At 33.8% G+C, this 12,589-nt stretch overlaps 1 protein-coding gene across 1 annotated transcript; it reads right to left on the reverse strand.

Moving 5' to 3' along the window:
* Positions 1 to 10,462: 10,462 nt before the first annotated feature.
* LOC123538655 (uncharacterized) lies at positions 10,463 to 12,217 on the reverse strand. The gene has a single exon (XM_045322900.2). It carries the CDS (start codon positions 12,215 to 12,217, stop codon positions 10,463 to 10,465), a length of 1,755 nt encoding a protein of 584 aa, XP_045178835.2.
* Between the last annotated feature and the right edge of the window lie 372 nt (positions 12,218 to 12,589).

Raw genomic sequence — 12,589 nt, forward strand, 5'->3', positions numbered from 1 at the left:
GTTTTGTTTTTTTCAAGATAATATTTTCGTAGAGCTTACTCACTTCAAATAAAGCCTTTACACATTCCTTAACAGCCCCTTTATTCCACAAACAATTTAATGCGTGTTAGTTCAACCTTACTAATTTATTTCTAAAATATAACATCTAAAATAACCTATAAATTCCATAATTTCATAATAACTAAATTTTAATCTGTCAACAAGTAGTAATATTGTTTGTTTCTAACGTTTCCTGTAATTAAAATACTGATTTTTTAAATTCTTTTCTATCTACTTCCTTTTTCAGAACATACACAGAAATTGTCTATTTATATTTGACCTGTCCTACTTTTCAACCACGCTGAAGATATCGGATACAGTAACCGATTTCGTTGTGTCCATATCAAAGTATCGTTTGCTTTAACAGTGGAAAAGTTAAGTTATTACATACTTTCTGACACTATGTTGTAGAAATGTATTATATTGATAAGCAACGATGACAATCTAGCTTTATTACCAAAAGCACACACTTTTTGAAATAACTGTATCTGTTTCACCAAAGCTTTATTCTATAAAATGACAGAATTAACCATCCCGAGTGTCGCCAAAATTCAGAGGTCCGATGGTCGACCACCAGAACTACTCGGCCACGGATGACCTTCGCCTCTTATACGTCTTTTATTAATAAGGGGGGGGGGGGGGGGGGGGCTCTGTGGCCGAGTGGCTAAAGTCCCTGACTTCAAATCACTTGACTCTCATCCATGTGGGTTCGAGTCTCACTCGGGACGTTGAATTCTTCATGCGAGGAAGCAATCCAGCTGGCCTACGGAAGGTCGGTGCATCTACCTAAGTGCCTGCTCGTGATTAAATAATACACGGAGGGGCAACTGGGGCCTTCCTCCACCATCAAAGCTGGAAAGTCGCCATATGACCTGTAATTTTGTCGACGTTAAACCAAACAAAGTAAATAAATAAATAAACACTTTCATTGATAAACGACCTAACTTAGACTTACATAATGTTCACAAACACAAAAGACAAAATCATATTTCAGTGTAAAAATTAAATTTCATTATTTGACATATTTAACATAAACATATTTCCAGTCGGCAGTCAGCAATAGCAAGCAGTTTCTGACAAAAATAGTTCTTACTATATGCATATAGAGAAAACTAATCAGGCCATCGAAAGGCCATAATTTTCGACGAATTGGAATAATTTAGATGACTTTGATAGATGATCACCCAAGGAACAAATTTTGTCACGTTGTTTTGAAATGGTTTCTGACACGACGATTTTTAAAGTGTTTCTTTTTCTTTTCCATAGGAACCAGGGTTCTGTATGGAATTGTTAAATAATTATGATAGAGAACAATCCGAGAAACATTCAGGCCAAGTTTCATGAACTATCAACGAGTGGTTTCAGAGGAGATACCGTTCAAAACAATAAAAAGACAATTGCAAATGAATTTCTTATATCACTTTTTCCTTATAGTAGCGCATTAACAAAGCGCGGGAACTTTACGTCCGTAAGCAGGAAGTACGTAATGACGTTACAAAGACGAAAATAACGTAATAGTTCCAGTTTTGTTTTATCATCTCCAGTAAAACATTGTTTTCTTTTTTCCCGCTAAATGGTGTTTTCTGAATCGAGAAATACGTTATAAGGAACAAAGACGAACTGTCAAGGTATTCGATTTTATTCCCGTTTTACGCAGAACACAATTATTACTATACAGGTGTAGTTAGTTATACGCCATTTACAGCACGAGGGTCGTCTTAAGATGGAGTTTTCCAGCACCGGTGAAATCACTAGAAATCCCAGTCTGGTATGCAAGAAAAAGCTTTATTACACTAGGGTTATATCAAATTGAGATTGCCTTGTTTTATTTAGGATAGTACATAAATTAATGAGGTTACTACTAAACAAAAGATATAGGCTTCTGATTTTGACGAAATTCTTATACAAATGTTTTTCTTATTGCACATAATACATATAAATACATAAATAATGTTCGAATAAAAATGTATGTTATTGCAAGGTGAATTTAAACGATATTTTACCGATTTTATAGCGAGTAATATGCTTTAAAAGTCGCACATTCAGTCACAGCTGTTTATATCGTTCAGCATGACATTTATAAAATAAAGTTGATAAAACCAGTAACAGATAATACCAAAGGGTGGAGGCAGGGGTCGAGGAGGTTATTTTTTAAATGCAATAGATATGTATTAAACAAAATAGACAATGGCGTTCTGGCTTCTGATTAGTTAGCACAGATCACCTGACCAAAACACTGATCTGCGCCAGTAATCCCAAAACAAATACCTTAAATCATTTTATATATATAAAACCTAGTTATGTTATATTGTTTCCTCAAAGGTAAATGGTGATAACACTCTGTATAGAAAACACAACAAGTGGTATAGATTTGACGACCTGTGGAATTTCCACTTTTTCTTATCTCAAGGATTGAAGGATTGATTATGCTACACATTTCTGAAAACAATAGCAAACAAACAATTCGGGCGGAACAGCAGGACCTATAGCTTAACTTATCATGGTTATTCTTTACGTGTGATTTGTCGCACTACTAAGGGCTGTCCTGTTGAATATATTTTTAAAATCTATAGTATTTTCAAACAAATTTATAGGCACTTGGTGTTTGTTTTGATAGAGGACAAGCCTAAACTCTGTTTCTCAAAACGTGAATTTTACAATGCTACTTTATTTTCAAGATATGCCCATTATTTTTTAAAGTGGCAACGCTTTAAAATGCTATATGAAATAAAGTTCTTACGTCTGTGACAAATTAACAAAATATCTTTTGGGAGATTTATAATCACTCTAACAGTTACTTCCTCCAACTTTTAATCTGAACACAAACTAATTTTTTATCGAATAACAGAATTGTTCACGAAGTAAAGGGACACAACTTCAGCAACACTAGACACGTGTCTGTGTTATTACTTTCCCTTTCTGGCTAGTTTGATAGTATTTTATTGTATATATAATTGATATGTTCACATATTCAAAAACAAAACAACTGCAATATAACAAACACATCTACGTTTGAAACTAATACAGGATTAGTAAACACCCTCACAAGAAAAAGCATGTACATGTATTTATCCAAAATAATGATGTACTTTTAAGATATAGTTAACGTGTAGATGTGCACACTGTTGGACTCGAAATGAAAAAGTATCTATCAAGTTGTTTTTTCAAAGGAAGCTTTTTAAAAAAAATATATATAATAGTATACCTATGATTTAAAGCTCTTGGGCCAGCAGAAGAAAAATAGCTTGTCCGTGAATAAATTATAATCGAACAGCTCAAAATATTGCAAAAGAGTTACAGCTTGGCACATTTATTTTAATATTAACTACAATAAATATCACCAAATAATACCTGTTTCCACAGTTGTATTTAGCTTTTAATTAAGAAAAGTATCTCCATATAATAATATTCAGAACAAACAGCCAAAGGAAATGTATGACCGAATATATAAAAAAAAACGTATTGGAAATTTCTGATAGCCATGTGCAACGTTAATGTCAAAATAATTTGTCATTTGTCATGGAAGTAGCTGGATTAGTTTAACTTCATAACTACTCAGTTTAACCGGGTTTAAACAACAAAATATTATAAATACATGTATGGCATACCGCTTAAAGAAATAAATTAGGTTTTTGAACATTTATCTCAAAAACCTAAGAGAAAGATCAAATTGGAAAACCCATTATAGGAATGCAGCACCCTCAAAACAAAATCCTTCAGTTGTATAATAGACTAGTTCATGATTGGTATGGACATACAAATAAACAAAGTAAAAAACAGTCATAATGAGTATATTGTGACACAGCCTTGAAACGACAGTGGGCCGAAACACAACAGGGATGAGGGTGTAACAGTGCGATACAAATCCTTATTCGTAACTCCCAACATTGTCCGAAACTCACAGTGTAAATATACGTTATTCCTATAAGTTGAATCCCTAATATACGTAATGATACAGAATTCATATATTACAGCTATTATATAATAAACAATTTGAAAAAAAGAAAACAATAGATAGATACATTTGTAGTAAATTAATGCAATGTGTTCAATGTTTCAACATCATAATCGCAATAGACTACAAAAAAAAAACAGGATGGAGTTGTGTGTCTTTGCTGTACACAGTCAGCTTTTGATGGTGAATAAGTGTTCCCAGTTTTAAAGCAATGACTTTGATAGTTTAGGCGGAAAGCAGACCTTAACACAAAATTTAACAAAGAAATCTGATTTTCTATATCCAAAATGGGCCATTATTCTTGCAAAAAGCAATGCAGAGATACGGTACTTGCTGTGCAGTCAGCTTTTAAAAGCAAATAACTGCTCCAAGTTTAAAAAAAAATATCTTTCATTGTTAAGGAGAAAAATGGACCTAAACGCAAAACTTAATCTAGAAATCTGATATTTTCTAAGTCCAAAAGGGGCCATATTTTTTGCAAAAAGCAGGATGGAGTTATCCTTGCTGTACAATTCACGGTAAACAAGTGTTTCAAGTTTTAAAGCAATATATTTGATAGTTTAGGAGAAAAGCTTACATAAACATCAAACTTAACTAGGCAACATCGACGCCGACGCCGATTAAGTGACAATAACTCATTTGTTTGTCAAAACATCAGATGAGCTAAAAATGGCGTTAAACCCAAACCAAACAAACAAATTTGAAAGATATGCATAATTATGACTTCTTCAATTTGAGTAAGCAACAACTCTTAATTCTTTGAGAAAAAAACGATACGTTCGACACAACATAATTAGACAGAACTCATTCGTTCAGTTTCTACAGTTTCGGCGTTTGTAATAATGTACAAACATCATTTCAACAAATGCAATGCGCTGTTTTCTTTTATACTAGCATTGCAATGATTATAACACTTGTTTGTGATATACACATGTAGGTTGCAACCTTGACTGCCAACATATACCTCACTTTTCTCAGGATTACAGTATATTGACAACAGTTGAAATACACCAGTCCAAATTTGCTGGCTTTGTTTAAATTTCGCTCGGAGTCGATAAATGCTACTGTTCTTAGAGCTACATACCGGGAGGGATCCGCTAATTAGGATCAACAGTCCCCTAGGTGTAATAATATCACTGTATTTCGCAGACACTTCACCTTGTACCAGTAGAAGTGAGAAATTCTGATTCGGTAGACACTTTTAAGAAAAAGCTCAAAACACTGTTTTTTGAAAGCTTTGAATCATGGTTATGATTATTTCTCTGTTGGTGGACTGAATATGGTAGAGATGCTGAGTATACTCTAGTATGTAGTGTGATCGACGTATGTTTTATACGCAATGTTGTAATTTGCACTGTACAGTAATTTTGTCAAGTATGTCGTGTTTCATTGTTTGATACCATTATGTAAATAATTTATCATAAATTTTCTTCTTTTTTTTTTATTTAATGTACAACGCCAGTGAATATACTATGTGTAAAATTAGGCGTTTAATCAAATAAAGCAGTTTCAGTTTCAGTTTCTTGTAAGGTAAACTTTGCCGATAAGTTACCCGAATTATATCTGATAAAGAAATGTGCATGTCTTAATTAAGCTAGATATAATTCAAACAGCTAATATTAGTCAGACATCTAAAGTTCAATTATCTCTTCTTGAAAAATCAATCAAAAGAATCATGAGAAAATATAGTTGAAATTTTCTTAACGGTACATATATGTCAAAATACACCTATAAATTGGAGGTACCATCCACGTTGTACCACAGAAAAGTGGTCTCGGGTTTTTCCTACGGCCAATAATAAAAAAGTTACTAAATAAGATATTTAAAGTAACAGGGAAGAAATTAAAAAAAAATATTGTAACTGAACAAAAGAAGGATCTGCCAAATAAAAACAAGACCAACGCAATGCAACGCAAAGGCAGAGCAATATACACACGAAACAAAGTCATATGGCTTTTGACCCCTAAGTGTGACCCTGACCTTAAAGTGAGCCATCCGAAACATGCGCTCTGCACATCATTTCGATGAGGTGAACATTTGTGTCAGGTTTCTTTGAAATCCTTCAAGGGGTTCAAGAGTTACAGAGCGGAAGGGAAATTGCTAACCAACAGACAGATAGAAAGACGGACACCGGGGCAATAACATAACATGTCCCTTCGGGCGTATAAAAAGGAATCGAGATCTTATGGTGATACAAGTTTTGTGCAAGCTTGGTTAAAATCAAATCATAAAAGAAGCTGCTACTGTACAGACAAGGTCAAAACAGCTAATTTTGGCCCTTTCAGGGGCCATAACTCTGGAACCCATTACGGGATCTGGCCAGTTCAAGAAAGGAACCAAGATCTTATGGCGACACAAGTTTTGTGCAAGTTTGGTTAAATTCAAATCATAAATGAAGCTGCTATTGTGCAAACAAGGTCAAAATAGCTAATTCTAGCCCTATCAGGGGCCAACACTCTGGAACCCAAAAATAAATCTGGCCAGTTCAAGAAAGGAACCAAGATCTTGTGGTGATACAAGTTGTGTGCAAGTTTGGTTAAAGTCAAATCATAAATGAAGATGCTATTGTGCAGACAAGGTCAAAATAGCTAATTTTGGCCTTTTCAGGGGCAATAACTCTGAAACCCATTATGGGATCTGGCCGGTTCAAGAAAGGAACCGAGATCGTATGGTAACTCAAGTTTTGTGCAAGTTTGATTAAATTCAAATCATAAATGAAGCTGCTATTGTGCAGACAAGGTCAAACTAGCTAATTTTGGCCCTTTCAGGGGCAATAACTCTGAAACCCATTACGGGATCTGGCCGGTTCAAGAAAGGAACCGAGATCTTATGGCGACACAAGTTTTGTGCAAGTTTGATTAAATTCAAATCATAAATGAAGCTGCTATTGTGCAGACAAGGTCAAAATAGCTAATTCTGGCCCTTTCAGGGGCCAACACTCTGGAACCTATAATAGAATCTGGCCAGTTCAAGAAAGGAAGTAAGATCTTGTGGTGATACAAGTTGTGTGCAAGTTTAGTAAAGATCAAATCATAAATAAAGCTGCTATTGTGCAGACAAGGTCAAAATAGCTAATTTTGGCCCTTTCAGGGGCCATAACTCCAAAACCCATGACGGGATCTGGCTAGTTCAAGAAAAGAACCAAGATCTATCTTATTGTGATACAAATTGTGTGCAAGTTTGGTTAAAATAAAATCATAAATGAAATCACTATCACTATCGTGCAGACAAGAGATTGTGGACGGATGGGCGGACGGATGAAGGGCGATCACAAAAGCTCACCCTGTCACTATGAGACAGGTGAACTAAAAAAAAACGGCTCAAAATATATAGGACTGGATTTGATACTGTTTCTTACGTGCATACACTTTTATAATCACTAATTTTGAATAGCTTGGGATTATTTGGTATTTGATATTTGCTGACTCTTAAATATTATCTTTATTGTTAGTATGTATGTATGTTGGTATGCTCATTGTAATGTGAAAGAAGTTGTATATATAGCAGAGCATTGTGATATTTTGAAGTCTTCAATTCATACAACAGGTTAGTCTCTTTTGTTGAAGATATCAGGCATACAGCAGGATAGTCTCTTTTGTTTAAGATATCAGGTATACAACAGGATAGTCTCTTTTGTTTAAGATATTAGGCATACAGCAGGATAGTCTCTTTTGTTTAAGATATTAGGCATACAACAGGATAGTCTCTTTTGTTTAAGATATTAGGCATACAACAGGATAGTCTCTTTTGTTGAAGATATTAGGTATACAGCAGGATAGTCTCTTTTGTTTAAGATATTAGGCATACAGCAGGATAATCTCTTTTGTTTAAGATATTAGGCATACAGCAGGATAGTCTCTTTTGTTTAAGATATTAGGCATACAACAGGATAGTCTCTTTTGTTTAAGATATCAGGTATACAGCAGGATAGTCTCTTTTGTTTAAGATATTAGGCATACAGCAGGATAGTCTCTTTTGTTTAAGATATTAGGCATACAGCAGGATAGTCTCTTTTGTTTAAGATATCAGGTATACAGCAGGATAGTCTCTTTTGTTTAAGATATCAGGCATACAGCAGGATAGTCTCTTTTGTTTAGATATTAGGCATACAACAGGATAGTCTCTTTTGTTTAAGATATTAGGCATACAGCAGGATAGTCTCTTTTGTTTAAGATATCAGGTATACAGCAGGATAGTCTCTTTTGTTTAAGATATTAGGCATACAGCAGGATAGTCTCTTTTGTTTAAGATATCAGGTATACAGCAGGATAGTCTCTTTTGTTTAAGATATCAGGCATACAACAGGATAGTCTCTTTTGTTTAAGATATCAGGTATACAGCAGGATAGTCTCTTTTGTTTAAGATATTAGGCATACAACAGGATAGTCTCTTTTGTTTAAGATATCAGGTATACAACAGGATATTTCATGCACATTATAAAGATATTTCTATGCATACACGTAGACAACGGTCTGGCAATCTAGAGTACGATAATTCGGTCTGCGGGTAAAGAAACACGGAACATCAGGATGGAACGTGAACATTAAAACATTGTAATATCCTTACTTTAAATTATTAAATAAACACAAATAGCTTACATACCTTTTATTTAAACACAAGCATATAAATGTAAAGCTCAAAACTAGTGTAGTCAACATTTTTATAAAGATGATACGTTAAGGAGGTACGAGCGTTTTGTTCGGGATATCCGCCATTTTGAAAAAATGTTTCTTCGAATATTGCTTTCTAACAAAGGTTTTGCCAAAAGTTAATGATAAATAATTAAAATATGGCTAATAATGTACCATTTAACCAAATGGATTCTACTTTTTGCGAACAAAAAATGTTCACACTTATTTTCGGCTGGCATTTGCCTAAAATTGACGTAAGATTTACAATGGGGTAGGGATGGGTGATTTCAAATATGTATTAATGTAGGTCAGGTTTAGTTTTGATATTTTCCTGACTGATACATATAATAATAAGCTATAATTGAAATAAAAGTTTCCAAGATAGCACCTTTTTAATAAACCTCATAGATGCACGGTGACCCCAACTATATTCTTTCCAATATGAAGAATTTTTGTTTGTCATTAAAGCAGCAAAATATTTTGAAAATCTTAACGTCAGAATTTTTTTTTGTAGACCTAAATACGTTTTATTTTTCCATTGAAAATAATGTGGGTGGGGTATTTATGTCAACATGTAAAAATGAAAGAGATTTGTTAGTGACATTTATGCTAATATAATACTGACATCACCTTGTTTTCATATTAACCTGTAAGACCTGAAATCCCTATAACATTAAGTGGAATATTATATGTTTTATAAAGTACCACCATTTTTTCAATTTTACAAATTTACAAAAATGCTTAAACAGTGGGTGAAGAAAATGCCCTATAAAATCAAAACGAGTTCGGTACCGAAGTTTTTTCTTCTCTTGTTTGTCTTGGAAACTAATGTTCTTCAAGCTCACTGAGTATGAAAAAATTCTTAACGTTAGAAAAAAAATACGTTCCTACATCCTTAGTAGTATGAAAGTTGTATTCATAAAAAGTCTTTCTAATCTAACTACCCGTTTGCAAAGATAATTTGGAATCAATTTGCTGTAATGTTATATCTACATATGCGGTTTAACCAGGATTAAATAACAAAAGTATCACAAATACGCCGAATGCAATATGGTTCAGAAAATTGTTTTCGGTTTAAGAGTTATAAATATACCCCATCCCCTTAAAATTATATTGAAAAAGCCTCGTTCTAACAACGCAGCGCCATAAAAACAAAATTTTATAAGCAATATATGTGTTGATGTGCACATGAATAATATGTACACAGATACACATAAAGTGTAAGCAAATGGCAATATACAAAGAGGCCTAAAATACAAATAAAAGAACTTATTCGGACATCGCCTTGCAAACAGGACAGTGGTAGGGGTGTAACTGTGTGCAAACTCATTACTCATTATCTCCATCATTTTCTTAAGTTAAAAGTGAACCCCTAACACTCGCAACCAAATAGAGTTATATGTAATATTTAAACAAAGAGCAACTAGTTACTAACGCCAATATTCTGAATGTCTCTGCATCAAGACATTTTGACACATAATTGAAGTAATTCCACAAAAGTTTTCATCATTTAAAGCGTTCTAAGCATATCTATATTATTTCCAAAACAGTATTCATATTTATAATATTTTCAGTTTCGATAATCAACCACTTTTATTTCTTTGAAAAGTTAACAATACGTAAAGCACGCGATAATCAATCAAAATACTTTGTTAAGTTTTGTACAGTTTAGATATTTTAATACTGTATAAATCCTAAGAAATAAAAATGTTCATAATGCTTATTACACTGTTCGGTGGTTTTGAATTCAGACATCATTTCGTCTAATGTCCAACGCAGTATCTTTTATAGTTAAATGGTTGTAACACTGTTTGCAATTTCAGGCTTTAACAATGTACTATTGTACACTGAAAACTTTCAGTTGGTCACACTCGTCACCACCAACATATAACTCTCTTTTATCAGGACTACAACATATAGACATTGGATTATTTAAAAAACCATTCCCTATTTGTTGGCTTTGTTTGAAGTTTGCTTTTAGTCGAAAAATACTCTTGTTCCTAAAACTACACACAAGAAGGGATCCGTCATCTAGCTTCAACAGTCCCCTAGGTGTCCTTACACCGTTGTATTTAGCGTATATTTCACCTTGTAATGTTATACTTCCCATTATGCCAGATACATCATTACTGATATAGAGCAGTTGGCCATCCTGACTGAGCTCAATGTAACATGGTTTTACAAATCCAGTTTTATCTTCAAGAGAAAGTGTGCTCTTAACATTGCCTTTGGTATCCAATATAAGAATGCATCTAGGATTAGTGCAAACCACATAAAGGTGGTCGTGATGATAGGTTATACCTCTACATTGTCCTTGAACTTTAATACTGCGGGAAATTGCCAACTGCCCTGCTGTTGTCACAATCAATATTTCTCCCTTACCTGGCACTGTCACAGCAACCTGATTCTCGGGAAGAACGGCCACATCAAATGGATTAGAGACTAATGATTTCTCGTCAACTACTGCCTTCGCCAATGTACTAGTATTTACAACTTTCAACTTTCTATTGTTATAATCCGTTAAAACAAGTTTATCAGATGAAAGAAGGACACAACCAAATATACTACATGGTTGACTATCCGTGTCTGTTTTAATATTTATATCTTCTTTGTGAAATAATAAAATGTTCCTTTTTGGAGCATGTAACAGCTTGGTAGAACTGGTAAGCATCTTAAAAGCTGAAGCAACACTAGTTGAATGTTCAATCAGTTGACCAAAGCTTTCTACTGATATAATATTTTTAAGAGCTTTGTTGCATTCAAACCGCGGACTAATTTTCTTTCCAAGGATATTCTCAGCCTGTTTCACCTCTTCTGAATGTAGTGATAGTTTCGCCCGTTTAATTGCTATAAAAAGGTCACCACTTTGTTTTGCCGTTTTGTGCTGATTTAAACTGGACTGTATTTTTTTAATGTTAGAAGTAAGTGTTGCGCATACATCGAGAACGGCATTTACTTCCTGATCATCTGAGGACTTTCGTTTAGCAGCTTCTTCCTCAATCTTTTCTTGCAATGCGTCTAAATGATCATTTATTTCTTTTCTGAATTTTGTTATATCTCTTATCACCTCGTCATGCCAAACATGTATTTCCTGGTTTCTTTCTATAACTTTTTTACTAATATCGTCCGCTTCTTTAAGTTTGTTCGCCAGTGTATCCATTGTCTCTTTGTATTCTTTACTGTCCCCTATACCTGTGCATGTATCTGGTATATAATCAAGGTCACAGGTCCTATGCTTAATTATCATGCACTCAGTACAGCCTAGCTCTTCATGCTTCGGGCAAAAGAACTTGATAACTTCATTTTTATGAGTTGTACATTTTTCAGTGCAGACATCTGATGTTTGTCCAATTTTGGCATGTTTGTCCACTTTATCTATATCAAGCAACTGATGGTGCTTCGAGGCTTTCGTTTTTTTGTGGCAGTGAAGACAGTTTTTACATAAATATTCCTGGCAATCAACACAAAATCCATGAGCTTCTACATGTTGGTCATCAGATAAACAAGGGACACAACTATGCGTGAAGTCTTCGGCTGAACCTATTGACACTGAACCTTTGAAATCCGATATTTTACGACCAGAAACCGCCATGTTTTAAACGTATGCCTACAAAATCCAGTTTCGTTTTTTCAAGAGAATATATCCATCTAGCTTATTCACTTGAAGTATAGAAATCATAACATATGAACAAACTACGTTATCTATAAACAATTTTATGCATGTCTGTGCGTGTTTGTTAGTTTATCATAACTTAACTTATTTGATATAAATTAATTTCTTCTAAAATCAATGATAAATTCCATAGTTCTCTAAAGACTAAATCTTAATTTCACTAAGTAGTAAAACTGTTTGTTTTAAACTTTTCCTGCAAAGAAATACTGAAAATTTTATCATATTCTATCTACTTCGATTTTTAGAACATACGCAGAAATGTCTGTCTATATTAACTGTCATACGTTTTAA

The sequence above is a fragment of the Mercenaria mercenaria genome, chromosome 18 (genome assembly GCF_021730395.1).
Source record: "Mercenaria mercenaria strain notata chromosome 18, MADL_Memer_1, whole genome shotgun sequence".
Lineage (NCBI taxonomy): Eukaryota > Metazoa > Mollusca > Bivalvia > Venerida > Veneridae > Mercenaria > Mercenaria mercenaria.

Coding starts and splice junctions, on each gene's coding strand:
- LOC123538655 (XM_045322900.2), bottom strand. CDS start 12,217: ATGGCGGTTTCTGGTCGTAAAATATCGGATTTCAAAGGTTCAGTGTCA.